Consider the following 23,447-nt stretch of genomic DNA (forward strand, 5'->3'; position numbering starts at 1 on the left):
TCGCAAGAGAATATTATGATGGAAGATGAAGTCTCATGTAGCTGACAAGTTTCATCGGCATTGCAATGCATATGACTTTGAAGGTTGGCAATGCGAAATATTATTTTACCTGATGATGGTAGGCTTAGCCGATTTCTTGATGGAATTTACCTCGACTATAGCGATAAACAATGCTGACGAGAACAAAGTCGTTGCATTAATAACATCGAGGGATGTTGATTTTACTACAATACGTGAAAAGAGCTCTGGTACGGTTTGCAAAATGTGTATATGACAGAATACAACAGTTATATCCATAAGAAGCTTAGAAGAAGGCAAGAACATGTCCACAAACTGCCCAATAGAAAACGATCTAAAAATTATCTAAGAAGCCCTATCTATGGAGGATGCTCCTCAATAAAGGGGAAAATATCCAAGAGAAAATGTGTATTCTTGTTGAGTACATGGACGTGATTAGCATGAACCGTACTTGGGATGTTGTTGGTTGCACTCCAAATGGTAGAATCTGTTGGAAATTGGTTGTGAGTAACCAATGCTTGATAATTTTTCGAGTACCGAAAATATTTAATTTAGCAGAATTAAATGATACAGGATCAATCTACGTTCCGAGTAGATGATCGTAGTATATTTATTTACTCAAAATCGATTTTCGGTGAGTGAGAAATAATTATTTAAATTTGGGTACTTGAAACATGGAGTTGTGGGAAAAGATAAGCATTAAAGAGGAATTAATGCTTATCCCACATTAATTTGTGGATAACATTTATTACAATATAAATGCTATTACATCAGAGCATGTAATAAAACTGTGTGCACACGTGACGGGTTGCAAAGCCCACACTTATCTTTTTGGACCAACGAAAACTCGGTCCGAAGGGACGAGGCCCAACACACCTCCGCGCAAGCACACGAAGCTCAGTCTAGGGCTTGATCCAACGGGAGGACCCTTTGTCTCCCAGGAAGCTTCCCCAACGTCAAGTAATTGCTGAGTCATGGCAAATTCAAACAGCCCTACTGTTACAGCTGTTACTCCCGTAACCCCTGACAGCATTTGAATTCTATCAATGGAATTAATCTCTGCAGGCTCCCCCTATTGATGTGGTCTGTGCCTATAAATAGGACAGCCTCCATGCATCCCAATACACAACAAACACAAGCAACATAGCACTGAAACTCTGCACACACTCTGCATCCATAGTTAAAGTTCTGTTCTCGCCACATTCCAATTCGCCGGAGCTCGTTGGTCTGCGGTGCTGCTACCCACGAGACGAAGCCGTTTCATCTTTGGAGATGACACGCCAAACCGAGAGCACTATCGGGGTGTATCTCGTCTTGCGGAAAGCGGATCCTCCTCGACTCGGCTATCCTTTCTTGGTTTCATTTTCTCCTGTAATTTCAATACAGTTTTCCTTTGTAATCTCATCTCCTACTTTACTATTTCATTGTAAACACGCCCGCAAGCTTGTAATCCAACAATTGCAAGACAAGATAAGCTTGCAAAGTGGGAGATCTTTTTACTTGTAATTGAACTTAAAACTTTCGCAACCTAAATACCTTTGCTGGAGATGTCGACCGGTCCTGCAAACTCCACCGAGGCTGCCAACGCCGTCGCTGCCGCCGCTCCTGATATGATCCTCGCCAGTATTGGTATGAACTTTGCCTGACCGATCAAACAAACACGCGCAGAAGACTTGAAAACACGAAAGATAAATAAAAGGAACTATAAAAGATGGAAATCCCAAAACCTCTGAATCTAATCTACGAAATGATCTAGGAGAACGGATCCCTAAACCCCAACGTATGATTGATGCAGCAACTCGGGGACGATGAATGACACGCGACGAGGGTTGGTGAACTCGCCGTTACGTCAATAAATTGAATTTGCTTGGGCAAAATTCAGGAAGAACTTGAAGTCCTCAAGAGAGAATAAACTCACAAATTTGATTGATAAAAGATAAGTTATATGATCCCATATTCGTTCACCATGCAGCCATATATATAGGCTAAACTAAACCCTAATCTAATGAAGGAAACAACGTAAAAACAAGGAAACTTAAAAACAAGGAAACAAAAGAAAACTTGTTCAGCAAGCTTTGACAACTCTGGCGAGAACGCCAGCTCTGAAAAACGCCCGCTCTGGAAAATGCCAATTCTACTCTGGGACGCCAGCTCTGAGAAATGCCAACTCTGCTTTGGAACGCTAGCTCTGGATCATAGTCTGCTCTGATCTTTAGTCAGCTCTGAAACTTAGCTCTGCTTTAGAAGCTGATTCTGCTCTGCTCTGGAAATACGCTCTATTCTGTAAGTCTGCTCTGCTCTGCTCTGAACGTCCGCTCTGCTCTGCTCTGGCGCGAGCTTGGTTCTGTTATAGCGCGAAATTCAGCTCTGGTCTGGCGCCAGCTTGACTCTGTTCGGGCTGCATCATTTCCCTCTTCTTGAAGAGGATTTGTCCTCAAATCCAAGTCGTTAATGCCAATGCCTAGACTAAAAACTAAGTCTTCGGTTGTTGCAAGCAACGACAGTTGGACCATAACTTTTCTCTCTTGTCCATCCTTCGTCTTGCCGGGATAAAAAACCAGATGCTTCGTCTCAAACTCTGATTTTTCTTGAGCCTTAAACCTGACGAAGGTGTTGTTGAGAATACAGCCATGCTGCACTTCTCTTCCGAACAGCCATGGTTGCTCCCACCATTTATACTTAGCTTGCATCGACGCTTCATCATAAAAGACTTCATTTTCATACTTGTCGATGTGGATCGGAACCTTCACTAACTTCATCAGCTTTGTATCTCCAATATCATTCTTCCATTGCAGCGTAGGTTGCTGGAACAAGATCAGTTCGAACTTATTGGCACCATCACATCGCTTCTCCTTTTCAACGTCCTTAGCTTGCGTCAACGCCTTTGCTTCCAAAGTAGATGGAGTAGAGTCCTCACGCACTTCCTCACGTGAATCCTTCAATTTCAGCAACTTAAGATTACACTCCTCATTTTGGACAACAACAACTTCTCTATCGACTTCCACCACAACTGCCACTTCTTCATCGGTCTCCTCCAATTTTGGCGTATCGGGATCGGTCTCCTCATCTTTGATAGCAACAACCTCTCTATCAATTGTCACCTCAACCGGCATCTCATTTTTCTCTATCGGCTGCTCCGTAGAATTCACCTTATCCGCCTCCTTGTGCCGTTGCTGCAGTTGCACGTGATCCTCATAAATTTGTTTAGGACTAAGGAAAACAAGTGCCATCTTCTTTTGCTTATACCTGAAGGAGTACTTGTGGGTGACTTCATCATGAGTAACTCGTCTATGAACCTGCCACGGTCTACCTAACAAAATGTGGGTCGCTTGCATGGGAATAACATCGCACAAAACCTCGTCTTCATACTTCCCAATGCGAAAAGGCACTTTCACTTGCGTGGTAACCTCGACGACGCGACGCCGGTCTCATGCAGCCGCTGCAGACGATACGGCTTGGGGTGTTGCACCTCAGCCAGCCCCAATTTTTCCACCATGTACCTACTCGCCACATTCGTGCAACTTTCTCCGTCGATGATCACACTGCACACATTGTCTTGGACAAAACATCTCGTGTGAAAGAGATTCTCCCACTGCTCGTTCTCATTGGATCCGAATTCCTGACATGTACGGCACTTCTTATCTCGATTGCAACCATAAAAAACTATCGGAGGGCCCCGATTTGCTGAACGCACACCCTCTGTCCGAGACTTAAAGAACTGTGGTGCCTCCTTTTTCCATGGATTCCCTGTTGACGAGGAACCACGAAAAACTGGACGAGCATTCTCGAAGTATTCATCCCAATTATCCCACTCTCCTCCAAGATACGATGGATGATGGTGTTTCTTTTGGATGGATTGATTATTTTGCCACTTCATATCCTTACGATCCCTTATTTCACCTTGCCTTGTCTTGCCGCTATAAAATTGTCGATGAGCATTCTCGTAGTCTTCCTCGTAAGATTTTTATTTTTCTTTTATAAGACCCCTCCAAAAATTTTGAGTCGATCTCTGTTGATCACTCAAAGGTCGATCGAACCACTCAGACATAGGCTTAAATGCATCCTCTACCATTCTCCGCACCTCTTTCTTAAACGTCTAACCCGAAAACACGGGAAAAACAGATTATATAGGCAAACCCTCAAACAGAAAAACACAGAAACAAAGTCATGGAAATATGAGAAACCCTAGAAAACGTCTACCCGGACACATGATACCAAATGATATGATCCCCCTATTGATGTGGTTTGTGCCTATAAATAGGACAGCCTTCATGCATCCCAATACACAACAAACACAAGCACCATAGCACTGAAACTCTGCATCCATAGTTAAAGTTCTGTTCTCGCCACATTCCAGTTCGCCGGAGCTCGTTGGTCTGTGGTGCTGCTACCCACGAGACGAAGCCGTTTCATCTTTGGAGATGACACGCCAAACCGAGAGCACTACCGGGGCGTATCTCGTCTTGCGGAAAGCGGATCCTCCTCGACTCGGCTATCATTTCTTGGTTTCATTTTCTCCTGTAATTTCAATACAGTTTTCCTTTGTAATCTCATCTCCTACTTTACTATTTCATTATAAACACGCCCGCAAGCTTGTAATCCAACAATCGCAAGACGAGATAAGCTTGATAAGTGGGAGATCTTTTGACTTATAATTGAACTTAAAACTTTCGCAACCTAATTACCTTTGTTGGAGATGTCGACCGGTCATGCAAACTCCACCGAGGCTACCAACGCCGTCGCCGCCGCCGCTCCCGATATGATCCTCGCCAGTTTTGGTATGAACTTTGCCGGACCGATCAAACAAACACGCGTAGAAAACTTGAAAACACGAAAGATAAATAAAAGGAACGATAAAAGATGGAAATTCTAAAATCTCTGAATCTAATCTACGAAATGATTTAGGAGAACGGATCATTAAACCCCAACGTATGATTGACGCAACAACTCGGGGACGATGAATGACACGCGACGAGGGTTGGTGAACTCGCCGTTACATCGATAAATTGAATTTGCTTGGGCAAAATTCAGGAAGAACTTGAAGTCCTCAAGAGAGAATAAACTCACAAATTTGATTGATAAAAGATAAGTTATATGATCCCATATTCGTTCAACATGCAGCCATCTATATAGGTTAAACTAAACCCTAATCTAATGAAGGAAACAACGTAAAAACAAGGAAACTTAAAAACAAGGAAACAAAAGAAAACTTGTTCAGCAAGCTTTGACAACTCTGGCGAGAACGCCAACTCTGGAAAATGCCAATTCTACTCTGGGTCGCTAGCTCTGAGAAATGCCAACGCTGCTCTGGAACATAGTCTGCTCTGATCTTTAGTCAGCTCTGAAACTTAGCTCTGCTCTGGAAGCTGATTCTGCTCTGCTATGGAAATACGCTCTGCTCTATAAGTCTGCTCTGCTCTGAACGTTCGCTCTACTCTGTAAGTACGCTCTGCTCTGAACGTCCGCTCTGCTCTGTAAGTCCGCTCTGCTCTGGTCAAGCGCGAGCTTGGTTCTGTTATGGCGCGAAATTCAGTTCTGGTCTGGCGCTAGCTTGGCTCTGTTCGGGCTGCATCAGCTCCTTCCGCCACCACCGCTGCTTCAACCGTGGCGTCTGCCACCTCTGCTGCTGGTGCCTCCACCTTTAATGGTGGTTCTTTTGGTGGTCCAACACCACTCCCTTTCATGTTTGGTGCTAATCAAATGACTATTGGAGGAGAAAGTTTCGTGCAAGGAACAGTTGGCCAAACTCCATTTGGGTCAACGATTGGTTCCACTCCAAGTGGTTCCATGGGATCCATGTTTGGACATACGGTTGGGGCCTTCGGGACCAACGTGGTGGGCTATGGCCACATGGCAGGGTCGATGCCGACGCAACCCCCAAGGGCGAATGCAACCGCCGACAAGCCACCGAAGTTCTGTGGCACCGACTTCAAGAGTTGGCGTCAAAAGATGTTCTTCTACCTCACGACGTTGGGGTACGTGGGATACTTGACGGACAACGAGCCGCCAACACCGGCAAAAAATAAGACGAATTTCACCGTTCGTGCGGCCTATGATGCATGGCATAATGACGATTTCCTTTGTAAAAATTTTCTTCTAGGTGGTCTAGGGGATAGTTTGTACAAAGTCTATGTTGATATAAAGACCTCCAGGGCCTGTTTGATATGGGTTTATAGGTAGGATAAATTAAATTAGTCCAGATTAGTGTGGTGTTTGATATCATGTGCAGTTAATACGGTCAAACCCTACTTAATCCTACTTCTCCATGTTATTTTGTGGGATTAACCCATACTAATAATCTGCCCACCCCCCCTCGGATAAAATTAATACAGAGAAGTTGGATTAAAAATCTGCTACCCTCCTCACACATATCGATGCAATGCCCAAACCCTAGTTCCTCAACCCATTTTCACATTACCATTTTCGTATATGCCTCCACGACTCTCTCTCTCACAAACCGAAGCAGAATTCAGGTCGTTCGCCGATTTCCATCTCTGCTGATATTCGAGGCGACGGCGGTAGGCTTATCTCGTCGTCGGCAGCGGAACGATTAAAAATTTGGGGTTGTGTGGCCTCCTGTTCCTCGTTGTGGGCTCGAGCAACATCTGGGAAATTCAGGTGAGAACCTTTTGCTGCCATTTCAATCTTCCATAACAAATCGAACTTCATTTTATTTTCTACCATCGAGAGTTATGTTTTCGATCAACCTAATCAAATTTCAACTCTTTTGCTGATTTCCCTCTCCGGCGCTTTTCGCGGCGGTGACAACAGGCTTCGGTCGATTTCAAAAACCTGTTCATCGTTGTGGGCTTGTGAATCATCTGGTTTTTCAGGTGAGCAACATTTGCTGCGTCCGATTTTTCAGTAGCACTCGAGTAATCTTATTATTGGGGGTTTGATGATAAACAATGTTCTGTTGTATTCAAATTTTTTGTTGAGTTTGCTGGAGATTTGGCCTGCCCCTTATCAGTAATTTTGGAATTGGATTTGCTGTCAACTTATTAAATCCATCAGTGCTATTCTGATGTGTTTGGTTTGTTTACGTTTGGATTTTGGAATTGAATAGATTTGTCTAAGATAGGGTGTGGACTGTTTGTGTGATCTCTCGTAAAACATAGTTTTAGATTCTATAAACAAGTGTTGAAGGTATGAAATATTTTGCTATAAATCGACTGCTTGTTGAGAAAATGCCATTAATATAGTATGATTGAAAGTTTGAAATTGAAGTAACATTGTTAAATTTGAGTAGATAGATTGGGGGTTTATCTGTCATATTGATTTTTCTACTGGTATATATATATATATATATATATATATATATATATATATATATAATTTGTCATCTCTGCTCATCCTAATCTGAACTGCTAATTAATGTGGGATAGCTCATATGAATATGGGAGTCTTCTGGAAATTTTCTGTTATGAATATGGGAGTCTTCTGGAAAGAAGGCTAATAGAGGAGGTTCTTATGTGCAGTATATAATTTGTGAAACAATGATGTTTTCGTTTCTAGTCATCAGGGCAATGACATTTAAAATTCATGATATTATATGTGTCTTGTATTTTTTTAAAAAAAGTTTTGCTGGATAAATTACTGTTTGAATTGTGTTGTATTTTTCAAATCTATTCTATGCACTAATATCAGCCCTTTATCAGTAAATTTGAATTGGATTTGTTGTCTTATGTTAAATATTAATTGGGGATTTGAATTGTGAATAATTTGCAACTTCTGTGATTGAATTTAGAAAATGCCTGGAAGGGAAGACATTCGGGCGCGTGACATGCAATTTGTTTTGATGCAAGAAATTTTGCGAGTACATGTCATAAAAGTGGGTTTGTTATTCGCGTATTATTATAAGACCAGATTAGGAAAGAGACGACGTGATTCAGGGCCCCTAAAATGGGAGATAATAAGTAAAATGCCTGACCAAAACAAACACTTAAACCGATTATGTGGTATTAGCGATGTTGACTGTATATCGAACCTTCGAATGGATCGTAGGACGTTTGCACGCCTTTGTGTTATTCTACGGGACAGGGGGGGTTTAGTTGACGGTCGATTCGTTACTGTGCCTGAACAAGTAGCCATGTTTCTTTCAGTCTTAGCACACCATAAAAAAAATCGTGTTGTTAGGTTTGATTTTTGGCGCTCAGGCCAAACAATATCGCACTATGTGCATACTGTCTTAGGGGCTATTATACGACTTCATGACCTATTCTTGTCCAAGCCAGAGGCTGTTCCCGCGGATTGTAGCGATCCACGGTGGCGTTGGTTTAAGGTATTAATGCCTTGACTATATCAAATTTTAATCAATATTTGGTGTCATTGGTCTTCTATATTAATTTGATGTGTGCCTTGTGAATAGGGCTGTTTAGGTGCGTTAGACGGCACGTATGTGAGTGTCACGGTAGGAAATGAGGACAAACCCCGTTATAGAACAAGGAAGGGGCAAATTTCAACCAATGTGTTAGGTGTTTGTGATCGTCATTGTAATTTCAGTTACGTCTTGTCCGGTTGGGAAGGTTCGGCTGCAGACTCTAGGGTCTTGCGAGATGCAATTAGAAGACCTCACGGCCTTAAGGTCCCAAAGGGTAAATAAATATTTTAACTAATTTCAATAATTAGACATGCTTTTTCGATATTTTTATAATTATTTACAAATTTGTATTTCTTTTTTTTATTGATAGGGAAGTATTATTTGTGTGATAATGGATACGCGAATAGCGAAGGCTTCCTAACGCCGTTCAAAAGCGTTAGGTACCATTTGAAAGAATGGGGACCGAACAATGCACGACCTCAAAATAAGGAAGAACTTTTTAATTTGAGACATAGTAAAGCGAGGAACGCCATAGAGAGAGCTTTTGGAATATTGAAGATGAGATGGGGTATCCTTAGATCACCTTCTTTTTATCCGATTCGAGTGCAAAATCGAATTATCATGGCATGTTTTTTAATCAACAACTTCATTCGAAAGGAAATGCCCATAGACCCCATTGAAGAACAATTAGATGCCATGCCCCCACAAAACGATGCAATGCAAGAAGAGGCACCCGATGAATTCGTTGAACAAGTCGAAAGTTCCCCTCAATGGCATGCGGCGAGGAATGCCTTAGCCGAAGCTATGTGGTTGCAATATGTCAATAACAACTAGATACTTTATTTCAATATTGTATCGAGAAACTATTTTTTTTGTTTATCTAGTTTTGAAGTTAAATATGGGATTCGAATTTTGATGGTGTGATCTGTTGAAATGTGGTGTTCACATTTATATGAATTTGTGATCTCAATTTTTGGAGCCTTTGAATTAAATGTAAACTATTGTTTGGAGCATGATCTTTTTATATTATAATGGTGTGATTGGGTTTTCTTTGCCTTTGAATTTGATTGCTTGTTTTGTCATAATAGGTGGTATGAAGAAATGCTTAGAGGAAAGGAAATAATTTATTATTTGTTATGTACAGTCGAATTGTATATAATTCGAATTTTGATGGTGTGATCTGTTGAAATGTGGTGTTCACATTTATATGAATTTGTGATCTCAATTTTTGGAGCCTTTGAATTACCTTGCTGAATTAAAATGTAAACTATTGTTTGGAGCAGGATCTTTTTATATTATAATGGTGTGATTGGGTTTTCTTTGCCTTGGAATTTGATTACTTGTTTTGTCATAATAGGTGGTATGAAGAAACGCTTAGAGGAAAGGAAATAATTTATTATTTGTTATGTACAGTCGAATTGTATATAGATGTATTATTGGTTATGCTGTTGATGTATTTGATTGTTATGCAGAAAAATACCAGTTTAATTTTCTCTAATATGGAGCTATATTGTATATTGTGTTGATGCGTTTTGTTATGTTTCACATAGGATGGAGGACGCTCCTCAATGTAGTTGTGGCAAGGGAACAATGAATCTCAAGTGCGCCGGATACGGCTCAATGAACCCGGGCCGTTTCTACTACAAGTGTCCAACGGGCAAAAACCATTGGAAAGGATTCCATTGGTATGATGAATATCATCGTTTGGGGATGCATGAAGTGCCTCGCCCGCCCGATTCTTCGCAAAGCCAATTCTTTAACCAAGGTGATTTCTCACATGTGCAACACAACGAGGTGAACGGATTAGAGATGCCGGGAGTGTGCTATGGAGTTGGACCGCATCGTGGAGTTTTTGAGTTCCTTAGGGCTGCGCTTTGGTTCACTGTTTTAGTTCTCGTTCTAGGCATTTTGATAGGCAAGCTTATGTGACGTTTTTATTTTTTGGTATGTTGTAGTTGAAAGTACTAGTTTATGGTTCATTTTGGATTTGCTTTTGACTTACTCGATATTTTGTTGCCATTATAAGACAAGTAAGGATTTGAATTTGATTGTGTAGGAATTTGTGTTCAATTTTTGAAGTCCTTATATTTTCAATACTCATGTCCGTTTTCCAAAGTCAAAATGTTGGAAATAGCTATTCATTTAAATAGGGCTGCACATGGAAAATAGTAATCAAATATGTATAATACCAATACTTTAGAGGATAGAGGCAGTCAAAAGCTTTAATGCTAAATTCATAAAAAAAACGCCAAGTGTTGGTTGATTGCATGCATATTAACTCCCAACAACTTCCTATTTAATTTAGTCCACAAAATGCTATCATCTCCATGCTATAAATATTGGAGTGCAGCCTTCTTTCCTTCACATTGTTGGATAGGCAAAAATCGTGTGATAGAAATTATCATACACTAATTTCCCTATAGGATGTTCCCACATGTTGGCTCGCAATCTCTTTTCCTCTATCCTTGCAAGTGGGATGGGGAGAAGGATAAAATGCTACTCGGCTCTTTAATTGAGAAGATTGAAGAATGTAGGCCAACACCACCCCACTTATCGCCACATGCGCTCATCGAAGCGATGTTGAAGCTAAACACACAAATGGGAGCGGACGTTTCGTTGAGTGAAGTCGAGGGACGAGTTGCCTTTCTACATGATCGTTACGTATGCTTCAAATGGTTGTGTAAGGTGAAGGAGACGCACTACGATCATCGAACCAATTTTGTTCACGCCGTTGACGAAGTGTGGCAACGATTGTTTAAGGTACATTGCGTGTATATTGCATCGGGCTTATTATAACTTAGGTGATCCGGCGTTTTTGTCACTTATATTTTTTATTGATAGGAAAACCCCTTGGCTCGAGCTTATTATCATGAAGGTGAGCCGGCGTTCTTACTACTATGCAATTTGTTTGGGATTCATGATATGAAGAATGAGAATTCCCATACATTAATCATCATCGAGGACTCCACAACCGTCGACAAGCATGACAACTCTAGCGACGACGAGGTCACTTCGCCGGTGCCCAAACCCGTGGCGAGAAAGCTTTTCGTTGAGGATGCTAGTTCAAGTGTATCACCGTCCATTCCAAATCCATTTAAGATCAACCGTGGTACTCCGTGGATGAAACTAAAAAATAAATTCAAACGGCGAGAAAATCAACCCACCAAAAGAAACGAGGATGGAAGTTCTTGCGCCTCATCTTCTCCGTTCAAGTAGCGCGTGCTCGAAGATATTTATGTGTTAGCAACTTTATTTTTTTCGTGTTTTTTTTGCAAGAAGTTTCCATCCTTATGCATGTTCGATTTTTAGAATTTATTTAACTGAATGTTGGTTCCGAATTTCCACATCCGAGATCAACAACTTTATTTCGCTGAATTTTGCTTCATTCCTTGTTTTAAATTGTTAAACGTGCTTCATCCTCAAAAAAACAGAAATATCAAGAACAGAAATTATGCAACGTCTTCCTGTCCCATAGACTGAAATCTCCTACATAGAACATTTCTTAATTTCACGAATATTAATACTCAAAAAGAGCCGCTCCATAATTCAACAACATATATGAATCCAAAATTAGCAAAAAATGACATTGAAGTCTATAAAAAACAGAAATATCCCAAACTAGAAAGAGTTGAGAAACAATAAAAAGCAAATAAGATCCAATACACGATAGTAAAGTGCGTGTACCCACGTTCAAAAAAGAGACGCCCCCTTGTACGAGTTGAATCACTTGTCCTTCTTCGAAGCAAGAAGGAACGTGACATATGCTCCCTTCTCATCCTCGGAGAGGCTAGAAAAGATATCGAGATACTCCGTTTTCTCCGCAAGCATATTGCATACAACAAACTTATCATGTTGTGAGAGCCCGGGTATGCCACTCAACTTGGCATTCACTTCTTTGCGCGCCTTTGATACGTCGAAGTCGTACCCCATTCTACATGAAATAGTCTCAAGTCGTGATTCCGTGCCCCGCCCGACCTCATGCAATGCCTCAAAGAACTTCTCATCGAAACCTCCACTACGGCGCCTTTTCTTGCTTGTTGTTGGAGCCTCCCGTTCATTCGGTATGGTTTCTTGTTGATTGGGGGTTTGACTTACATTGTCCCCGGTCACGTCATTCTCAAATATGTCGTCGAGGGAGACGTGGTAATCTCCAAGATCGTTGAGCGGGCTGCCACTCAACTTTTGATACATTTCATGCGCCGCCTCCATTAGGTCCTCCGCCTCATCGCCCGTTGCCCTATCCTTGCCAAAGATTAGCTTCCAATCCTCGTAATAAGGCCAACTCTTGTAACGAAAATTGCCCACATTCTTATCAGCCTGAATAACAAGCAAAAATGTAGTCATCAAAGCAGAAAACGATATAATAATGGGTTCAATGCAAGTGGGATAACAGTTCTTACAGCCACAAAGCTTTGCCACTGCTCATCATCGCAGTCAATCATATGCTTGCCGTTGACATTGAAGCCAACCCCGCTATGTTTGAGAATGTTCCAAAGTGAATAATATGTTTTCTTCCATGTTGTCACCTTCGAGTTGATGTGGGGCGTTCCCTTCAAGTCAGTGTCGGGGTACTCCTTCCTCATGGCCTCCTCGAGTTTGCTCAAATACCCGCCGCGAAATCCGTTGTCGGATTTCCAACCGTTGGCAACAAGTTCTTTCAATGAGGCGAGCAACACATGTTCTTCGTGAGTGGACCAAGAACGGCGCTTTTGGTCCGTCTTGTTGGGCTTGCTGGAACGGGCTGCGCCGTTGCTACCTAAAATATCAATATGCAACCAAACAATATTATGTTCCTTTATGCACGTTTTCACGAAAACAAATTTCAATATTATCGCATCAAACAATATTACGAAAACAATATCAATATCAATATCAATATTCGTTTATGTTCGACAGTTGCAACCAATATCAATATTCAATATTATTGCCAAAATATCTCACCGAAATATCTCACCAAAAAATATCAAATATATCATTTGTTCAAATATATCATTTATTCACGTTTTTTCCTCACCAAAATATCGACATTTGCAACCAAAATATCCCACCAAATATATCATTTATTCATGTTTTTTTCTTGTAGACATATCGACATTTGCAACCAAAATATCTCACCAAATATATCATTTATTCATGTTTTTTTCTTGTAGACATTACCACATATACTTGCTGTGCAGAAAAATATAGTATATGCTTTTTTTCGACAAACAATATTATTTGATAGATTAATTTTCCTTCCTGCATTACATAAGAAAAGAACTTTGACGTCGGAATGGATCGGGATGGATACCTGTTGTTGCTTGACTCATTTTCGAGTTGCAGAAAATGGCGCTGAAAGAATGGAGCGATAACTGATACTTCGCCTTGCTCGTCGACGGCTGCGGTGCCGGGTGTATGAGCGACTGTTTGTTTTCCACGAGATGAAGATCGAAGGCTGCTCGTCGACGGCTGCAGCGATGGAGGATGTATACACCTCTATGAGCGACTGTTTGTTTTCCACGCGATGAAGATGAAAGGGCCGAAAAGAGTGGTTTGTGAATAGATTATGGGCTTTGATGGAGGCAAATTTCGGTATTGTTAAAATTTTATGAGGTTAGTTTTGGTATTATAAAATATAATCCAACCTAATCCTATGGATATCAAACACCATATAGGTTTAAGTAGCCATGATATCAAACACCTATGGAATAATAAAAACCCACACTAATCCATACTAATTTCTCAGGATAATTTTAATCCTAATCAATCCTAAACAGGAAATCAAACGGGCCCCCAAAGTGTTGTGGGAGGCGCTAGATAAAAAGTACAAGCTAAATAATGCTAGTACTAAGAACACATGTGTAACTAAGTACATGGAGTACAAGATGGTGGACTCGAGGCCCGTCATCGAACAAGTGCAAGAATTCTAACTTATCTTGCATGATGTCCTCGCCGAGGGACATGTGGTTTCCGACTCCTTCACCGTGGTGGCAGTGATTGACAAGTTGCCCCTGTTCGCTATTTTATTAACACGCCGCAAGTGTACGGGTGCAATTGTGTACAGTAGCAAGCAAGTAACAAGTTCTTGACCATAAACGAATATAAGCTCAAATAGACCATCAAACACACAAAATCCTCACAACTAAGCATAAAAAATGACACACCAAGAGGTAAAAATGCATGTTTATCAACCCCCCAAACTTGAACTATTGTCCGTCCTCGGATAAAACAAAGATGAACCAAGAATGAATCAACAAGAGCATAGAGAAAAGTAGATAACATTGTGGCTTCAGATTTGTCAACAAAATTATCAACATGCATTTGTATCTCCTATTATCAAGATATCACACTCATGACAAACTTCAAATTATGATCTCAATGAATTGTAATCCTCACCAAAAAGATAAAGAATATATGAACTCTCAACTCTCAAGTGTATCAATTCAAAAAGGACGTGTATACGCTCAGTTCAAACTAAACAAGTACTCATCCATATGCTTGTCAATCGTCTCACCTCTCCACCACTAAATGTGTGCTCCTATAAACAAGATCAAAAAGGTCTTTATTGAGGGTTGTAATGTAGGCTCTTTGGCAAGGTAGGATATATTTGGCTAAGTGACTAAAAGATGCGAATCAAAGTAACATCATCACCAACCTTATAACATTCTTACTCAATTCTATCTTCCACCTTCCACAAAACCAAATTTTTCAAAATATAATCCACCACAACACAACAATTATTTCTCATAACATTATGTCTCTCTAATGCATCCTATGTACCCATTTTTTCAATTTTTTTTTTCTTTTCTTTTCTTTTTTTTTTCTTTTTTTTTTCAACAACTTGTAGGGTACTAGGATTTTCAATTTTAAACCACAAAACATAACTCATGATCATTCATCTCCACAACCCAATTATCTCCCATCAAATAGTCTCCAAGCTTCCACCCATAGCTAAATAAAAGAATATGGAAAAATAAGGCTCAAAGGGGGTGAACTAGGATCATATAAAGATATAGGACAAATAAGGGATAAATAGGCTAGCAAAGATGGTCTTCTATCATCTCAAAGTTATTAAGCACACTATGTGACCTCGAGGGAGAAACCAAGACAAGTTCTAGTGAGAAACATGCATGCTGAAACAATCACTCAAGAATAAGAAATAAGACTGTAAAATGGTAACAGTCAAGGCTCAAATCTCACAGCTTATTTCATTGATTGCAAACACATAGAGACCACGCTTATCATTCATCAATCATGCTCAATCACAACAATATCAACACAAATGCATGCAATTTCACAATTTTAAAGCAGAAATCATCATAAGCCAATTATCCAACAAAACTCTACACATCTCACATCATCATCAAGGTACATCACAAAGAGAACTACCAAAGCAAGACTAAGAAAACTCAACGACAGAACAAACAAGAACAACCAAAACAAAAAGTGCACCCACGAAGACACATCCCCCCCAAACTTATTCACCATCAAGGAGAATAAGTTTGAAAAGAATTTATGGGGCACAAAAATAAACTAACAAACAAAAAGAAACGAACTAACCAAGATTGGGTTGCCTCCCAATAAGCGCTATTTTTAACATCGTTAGCTCGACAGAACATCAAACTCTTCAAGGAGGCTGATACAAGCAGTGCTGCGAACAGCTGCTCCTTGCTCCACTCTTGCCAGCCAAAATGCCTTCTTCCAACTTTCGATCACCTGGGTCCTGCCAAGAAAAAGGATCTGTATCAAATATATTAAATACATCAACACTTACCGTTCCCAGATCCTTTGCTTTCTTGGGCACTTCGTCCTTGTGGATGTGGTATGGTTCATAGACATAGAAAGTTTGGCTCTCAGCATGAACTCGTAGTGTGAGCTCTCCTTTCTCCACATCAATTAAAGCTCTTCCCGTTGCAAGGAACGGACGCCCCAAAATCAGCGGGATTTTGTTGTCATCTTCAATGTCCAGAACTACGAAATCGGCAGGGAGAATAAAATCCCCCACCTTCACAAGCACGTTATCCACAATTCCACGAGGATAGGTGACCGACCTATCCGCCATCTGCAGCCTCATTGATGTCGGCTTCAACTCTCCAATTGCCAGCTGCTGGAAAACAGATAAAGGCATGAGGTTTATGCTCGCCCCCAGATCGCAGAGTGACCTTCCAAAATGCTGGCCTCCAATAATGCAGGAAAGTGTGAAGCTGCCCGGATCTTTGACCTTCGCTGGCAGCTTCCTCTGCAGAATTGCACTGCATTCTTCATTGAGATTCACCGTCTCCAACTCTCCCAGCCTCTTCTTCCTCGAGATAATGTCCTTCAGGAATCTAGCATATTGTGGCATCTCCTGCAGTGCCTCCACCAATGGGATATTAATTTGCACTTTCCTGAAGATCTCTAAGAACTTGAAGAACTGCTCCTGCACCCTTTCTTTCTTATGGCGTTGAGGGAAAGGTGTAGTCACAGCTGTTGGCGAAGTAGTTTTCTGCTTTTCATCCTTCTTGCTGCCAGAAACCTCAACAGTGACCTCCTCAGCTTTTTCCTCAATCAGCCGTGCACTCTCATCTTTTGCCGTCATGGCCCCTTCCTGCGTAGTCCCGCTCGGCAAGTCAACCATCTTATAATGACGCTGGGGAAACGACATCCACCCCGGAGAACGCAGATGAGGTGGGAGTCGTCGGCCTTCCTCATGGACTCTCCACGATAACTCTCCTCTTTCCATCTCACGAGATCCATGGCTACCTTCAGAGGTAGCTTCACTCTTCAATCCGATGGCCATGCACTGCCCCTTTGGGTTCACTTTGGCATTGTTTATAAGATTGCCCGACTGTTGGAGTTTGTTGACGGTGGTGGCTATTTGACCCAATTGGGTCTCGAACATCTTCATTTGAGTCCCCACAGCAGCGGCATTGGACTCTAGCTTTTCCATCCTCTCGTCGGATTTGGACATGAACTTCATCAGCAACTCCTCTATATTCGGCTTCTTCTCTTCATTTATCATTCCATTGGTTACCGAGAAGCCTGGTGGAGGTTGAATTGCATTGTTGGGATTCCCATAAGCCAAATTTGGGTGTGGATGCCCTCTATGATGAAATTGTTGTCCACTATTGTATCCGCCCTGTTGCCCATGCTGAAAGTTCTCATAGTTTCTGCCATTGATGTAGTTGGCGTCTTCTACGCCTGTCGGGATCTCTACAGCCGGCTCAGGATTGCCAACAGTTATAGCATTGATTTTCAAGTTCATCTCTGCCAGCTGAGTCAAAATCAATGCCATGGGATCTGAGCTGGACGCAGCAGCAACTTTCTTCAACTGAACTAACTCGGATGGCCATTGATAACTGGTAGTGGCCATGCTTTCAATGATCTCCATTGCCTCCGAGCTCCCTTTCTTGAGCAGAGAACCTCCAGCTGCTGTATCCATAAACATTCTCGCACACTCTCCACATGCATTGTAAAACATGACCACCAGAGTCCCCTCATCAAAGCCATGGGACGGGCACTTCCTCAGCTTCTCCTGGTATCTTTCCCATGTTTCAGCCAAAGTCTCTCCATCAAATTGCTGAAATTGAAGAATATCCATCTTCAACTTCAAAGTAAGCCCAGGAGGATGGAACTTCCGTAGAAAAAGATCTGCCAGGTTCCCCCATGCTGGATTGGCTCCCAGCTGTAGAGTTTGATACCACGACTTTGCCTTATCCCTGAGTGAGAATGGAAAAAGGCGGAGTCGTATAATGTCATCTGGGACTCCGTTCATCTTAACAGTGCTGCACAGCTCCAGGAATTGCGCCAGATGCGCATTAGGGTCCTCCACAGCTTTGCCTCCATACTGGTTTTGCTGCACCATGGTGATCAAACCAGTCTTAAGCTCGAAATTATTCGCGTTGACTCTTGGAGGCTCATGATACTGATACTGCAGAGTGAACGCCTCATTGATGGGAGGCTGCTTCTGAGCATCGCGGTTTTCCTGTGCCTCAATCAAATGCTGCAGTTGCTCATTGAGAGCACGAACTTCTTCTGCGGTAGCCATAGAACTACCTAGCAAACTTCAGAACCAAAAATCAGGACCACAGGAAAAATAAAGAACAAAATTTAAATAAACAGAAATAAAAATCCAGATTAGTCTCGAACAATCAACAGATAGTACTGATAAAAATCAGTCCCCGGCAACGGCGCCAAAAACTTGTTCGCTATTTTATTAACACGCCGCAAGTGTACGGGTGCAATTGTGTACAGTAGCAAGCAAGTAACAAGTTCTTGACCATAAACGAATATAAGCTCAAATAGACCATCAAACACACAAAATCCTCACAACTAAGCATAAAAAATGACACACCAAGAGGTAAAAATGCATGTTTATCAGCCCCCAAGTTGTAAGGACTTCAAGACCTACCTCAAGCACAAGCGAAAGGGGATGACGTTCGAGGACTTGATTGTTAGGCTCCGCATCGAGTGCGAGGAAAGGAGGCTCGATAACAAGGGGAAGGGCCAAGTTGAGGCCAAAGCTAACTTGTTGGAGCATGGTGGCCCATCCAACTCCAACAAACGTGGGCGTCCCAACTCCAAGGACAAAGGCAAAGGCAAAGGCAAAGCTCTTGCCCGCAAGTTCGAAGGGAATTGCTACAACTGTGGCAAACCGGGCCACTTGGTGAAAGACTGCCACAAGCCCAAGAAGAAGAAGGCAAAGTAAGATGCCAACGTCGTCGAGAAGGACTTCAACGAATGGAAAGAGGATGACTTGGCGGCGGTTATCACCAAGGAGATCGACCTCGTTGAAAACCAAGGTGCTTGGTTTATTGACACGGGCGCAACTGTGCACGTGTGCTCCGACATGAGGCGCTTCTCTACTTACAAGGCTGTTGAAGGGAGGAAGCTAAGCATGGGTAACCAAACGTCGTCAGAAGTTGTCGGGATTGGTGATGTGGTACTCAAGCTTTCATCCGGCACGGAGATAACCTTGAAGGATGTGCTGCATGTCCCGGACATCCGCAAGAATCTCATCTCGGGGTCCATACTAGTTAATAAGGGCTTTAGACTAGTGTTTGAATCCGAGAAAGTTGTTGTAACTAAGTTTGGAAAGAACCTTGGTCGGGATTTTCTCACCAATGGGCTTTTCAAGCTTAATGTTCAGTCTGTAAAGCGTGTAACTGGCAAACCTATCAATGAAAATGCCACTACTTCCTCTTACTTGGTTGAATGTTGTGATTTATGACATTGTAGATTAGGACATGTGAATCTAAATGCTATAAAAAGGTTAGTAAATATGGATTTACTAGAAATAAACGAATTTGACACTCAAAACAAATGTCAAGTTTGTGTTGAAGCAAAAATAACGAAGCCTCTGTTTCATTCTGTTGAAAGGAGCACCAAACCTTTAGAACTAATCCACACCGACGTGTGTGATCTAAAGTTTGTGCAAACTCGAGGTGGTAAAAAGTACTTTATCACTTTTATTGATGATTGCACAATGTATTGTTATCTTTATCTTCTAAGAAGTAAAGATGAGGCTATTGAAGCTTTCAAGAACTTCAAAACAGAAGCCGAGAATTAACTTGGTAGTCGAATTAAGATGGTTCGAAGCGATAGAGGAGGAGAATATGCTGCTCCATTTTAGGAATTATGCAACGCTCGTGGTATAATACATCAAACAACTGCTCCATGTTCACCTCAATCTAATGGTGTTGCTGAATGCAAGAATCGAACTCTTAAGGAGATGATTAATGCCATGTTGATTAGTTCTGGGTTACCCTAGAACATATGTGGGGGGCTGTTCTATCAGCCAACTATATCCTCAATAAAATACCGCTCAAGGGAATGGACGTCACTCCCTATGAGTTGTGGAAAGGCAGAAAGCCCTCATACAAATACATTAAAGTATGGGGGTGTTTAGCCAATGTGCAAGTGCCTCCACCCAAACAAGTTACAATTGGTCATAAAACAATCGATTGTATCTTTATTGGGTATGCACTAAACAGCAATGCACATCGATTTCTGGTTCACAAGTCAGACATTCCAACAATGACTGTGGGAATGACAATGGAATCAAATAACGTTGTCTACTTTGAGAATATCTTTCCTTGTAAAGATAAGGAAAAAAGTAGAAGCTAGTACAAGTAACAGTACTAGAGAAGAATCTACTAGTTCTAATCCTGTTGAGATAGTACCCGAATCGCGAAAGCGACCGGGCTCTGACCTTGAAGTGTCAGAACCAAGACGTAGTAAGAGAGGCAGGATAGCCAAGGACTTTGGTCCAGAATATATTGCCTTCATGCTAGATGAAGAACCTTCGTCTATCAAAGTGGCGTTCTCTAGACCAGACAGACTACTCTGGAGGGAAGCAGTCCAGAGTGAAATTGATTCAATCATGCAAAACCACACTTGGGTGTTGGTTGATTTACCTGAAGGTTAAAAACCCTGAGGATGCAAATGGATCCTAAAAAGAAAATATAAAGCTGATGGATCAATAGACAAGTATGAAACACGCTTAGTAGTTAAAGGATTTAAGCAGCGTGATACAATTTTTTCGATACCTATTCACCAGTGACAAGGATTACATCCATTCGAGTGCTTCTCGTGATTGCTGCTTTGCACAATCTTGAGATTCATCAAATGGATGTTAAAATTACGTTCCTAAACGGTGATCTGGAAGAAAAAGTCTATATGGAGCAACCTGAAGGGTTTGTAGTATCTGGACAAGAGAAAAAGATATGCAAACTAGTAATTTTTTTTATGGATTAAAACAAGCGCCACTGCAATGGCACTTGAAATTTGACAATGTCATGTTGTCAAATGGCTTCAAAATCAACGAATGTGACAAATGTGTCTACATCAAAAGTACCAATAACGGGTACGTTATGGTCTGCCTCTATGTAGACGACATGTTGATTATGTGAAGCAACAATCGTATTATTAATGATACGAAGAACATGTTAAAAATGAATTTTGACATGAAAGACATGGGGTTAGCTGACATGATCCTTGGAATGAAAATTCTCAGGACCGCTGATGGAATAATTTTGACACAATCTCATTACATCGAGAAAGTGCTCAAAATGTTTAATGCGTTTGATAAACCGCCTGTAAAAACTCCATTGGAACTCAATGTTCACATGAAGAACATGGGTGAACCTGTTGCACAGGAAGAATATGCAAGGATCATTGGGTGCCTTATGTATATTACAAATTGCACTCGACCTGATCTTGCATGCCCGGTGAACAAATTGAGTCGCTATACAAGTAATCCAAGTAGAGAACATTGGAAAGCACTTGAGAGAGTTTTGAGATACTTAAAGTATACTCTAAACTTTGGAATACACTACACGAGATATCCCCCGGTACTTGAAGGGTACTGTGATGCTAATTGGATATCCGACGCGAAAGACTCTTTATCAACGAGTGGTTTCGTGTTCACTATAGGGGGAGGAGCAATCTCGTGGAGATCTACAAAACAGACATGTATTGCTAGATCCACCATGGAATCAGAATTCATCGATTTAGACAAAGCAGGTGAAGAAGCCGAATGGCTACGAAACTTCCTAGAAGATATTCCATGTTGGTCAAAACCCGTGCCGCCTGTTATGATAAACTGCGATAACCAAGCAGCTATTGGGAGGGCGAAAAGTGGGTTGTACAATGGTAAGTCTCGACACATACGTCGATGACATAATACCGTAAGACATTTGATCGAAAGTGGAGTTATCTCAATTGACTATATAAAGTCAATGGATAATCTGGCCGATCCGCTCACTAAAGCTTTGAATCGAGATCAAATGTATAAATTGCTAGAGAGAGTGGGTGTAAAATCCACAAAATAAGGATGAATATAGTGGTAACCCAACCATGATGACTGGGGATCCCAAGAACTTGATTCAATGGGAAAACTAAGCTATAAGAGTCCGAGTAAGAACACTTGACTACCTGCATTCCCTAGAGAGCAACTGAGTGTTGAAGCCTGCTTAGTGGTAAGGTTAAGTCCTTGACTTTTAATGATTCCTAAACACCTCAAGGAGGTTGAGTATAGCAGGATACTCGGGAAAGAATCACCTATATAAGTGAGATGTGGGGGCCGCATCGACCTAAAACTTATGAATCCAAAGAGTTGTCCAAGGCCCGCAAATGACAAAAACATGAGAATAAAATGAGGTTGAGGCGTTAGTGTGTTAATACTGTTGTCTCGGTATACACGAAGGAGAAATGGTTCAAACACATCAAGTTCTACCAATTCACCAGTATATCTGATAGTATTAACTAAGGATGGTTCAAGGCCGCAAACCACCTATTCTAATGCACTAAGGTCTCTTGAGAACAGAGCTTGTGTCTGCATATGCATTTGGCTATTTCCACTCATGTGGGGGATTGTTGGAAATTGGTTGTGAGTAACCAATGTTTGATAGTTTTTCGAGTACCGAAAACATTTAATTTAGCAAAATTAAATGGTACATGATCAATCTACGTTCCGAGTAGATGATCGTAGTATATTTATTTACTCAAAATTGATTTTCGGTGAGTGAGAAATAATTATTTAAATTTGGGTACTTGAAACATGGAGTTGTGGAAAAAGATAAGCATTAAAGAGGAATTAATGCTTATCCCACATTGATTTGTGGATAACATTTATTACAATATAAATGCTATTACATCAGAGCATGTAATAAAACTGTGTGCACACGTGCCGGGTTGCAAAGCCCATACGCGCACGCCACCGCTGGCGGCCCCGGCTCCCAGCACTCGGCACCTGGCCCCGGCCCCCGACGCCCGTCACCCGGTCCCATCACTCGACGTGTGGTCGTGGACTTGGATCTTGGCAATTGGTCTTTGGGTGGTCTTTGGGCTGGCCTTTGGGCCTACCCTAGCCCCCATCGGTTCTTATCTTTTTGGACCAACGAAAACTCGGTCCGAAGGGACGAGGCCCAACACGGTTGGGCCTACGCGCACGCGCCAGAAGCTCAGTCTAGGGCTTGATCCAACGGGAGGACCCTTGGTCTCCCAGGAAGCTTCCCCAACGTCAAGTAACTGAAGAGTCACGGGTTTTAAGAAATTGATTAAATGGAATAAGAGGCCCACTTTTATTGTGAGTGAGTTGTGTGAGATACACTTACCAAAAAAAGGAAATGGGTATTCATTTGGTGGACAG

The 23,447-nt window shown here is 41.6% G+C and overlaps 3 protein-coding genes across 3 annotated transcripts; 2 read left to right on the forward strand and 1 right to left on the reverse strand.

Moving 5' to 3' along the window:
• The first annotated feature begins 4,714 nt into the window (after positions 1-4,714).
• On the forward strand, positions 4,715-10,393 carry LOC131005322 (uncharacterized). Its single transcript, XM_057932235.1, has 9 exons — positions 4,715-4,796; positions 5,371-5,456; positions 5,569-6,186; positions 6,413-6,636; positions 6,790-6,851; positions 8,253-8,299; positions 8,387-8,612; positions 8,709-9,157; positions 9,889-10,393. Exons 1-9 carry the CDS (start codon positions 4,715-4,717, stop codon positions 9,910-9,912), a joined length of 1,818 nt encoding a protein of 605 aa, XP_057788218.1. The 3' UTR covers positions 9,913-10,393.
• A 263-nt stretch (positions 10,394-10,656) lies between these two features.
• LOC131017450 (uncharacterized) lies at positions 10,657-11,614 on the forward strand. The gene is made up of 2 exons (XM_057946210.1): positions 10,657-11,098; positions 11,180-11,614. Exons 1-2 carry the CDS (start codon positions 10,763-10,765, stop codon positions 11,552-11,554), a joined length of 711 nt encoding a protein of 236 aa, XP_057802193.1. The 5' UTR covers positions 10,657-10,762; the 3' UTR covers positions 11,555-11,614.
• A 241-nt stretch (positions 11,615-11,855) lies between these two features.
• Positions 11,856-13,860, reverse strand: LOC131017462 (uncharacterized). Its single transcript, XM_057946217.1, has 3 exons — positions 13,629-13,860; positions 12,739-13,094; positions 11,856-12,655 (listed from the first exon to the last, which is right to left on the reverse strand). The coding sequence occupies exons 1-3, from the start codon at positions 13,645-13,647 to the stop codon at positions 12,062-12,064; spliced, it is 969 nt and encodes a 322-aa protein (XP_057802200.1). The 5' UTR covers positions 13,648-13,860; the 3' UTR covers positions 11,856-12,061.
• Between the last annotated feature and the right edge of the window lie 9,587 nt (positions 13,861-23,447).

This window comes from Salvia miltiorrhiza, chromosome 1 (genome assembly GCF_028751815.1).
Source record: "Salvia miltiorrhiza cultivar Shanhuang (shh) chromosome 1, IMPLAD_Smil_shh, whole genome shotgun sequence".
NCBI lineage: Eukaryota > Viridiplantae > Streptophyta > Magnoliopsida > Lamiales > Lamiaceae > Salvia > Salvia miltiorrhiza.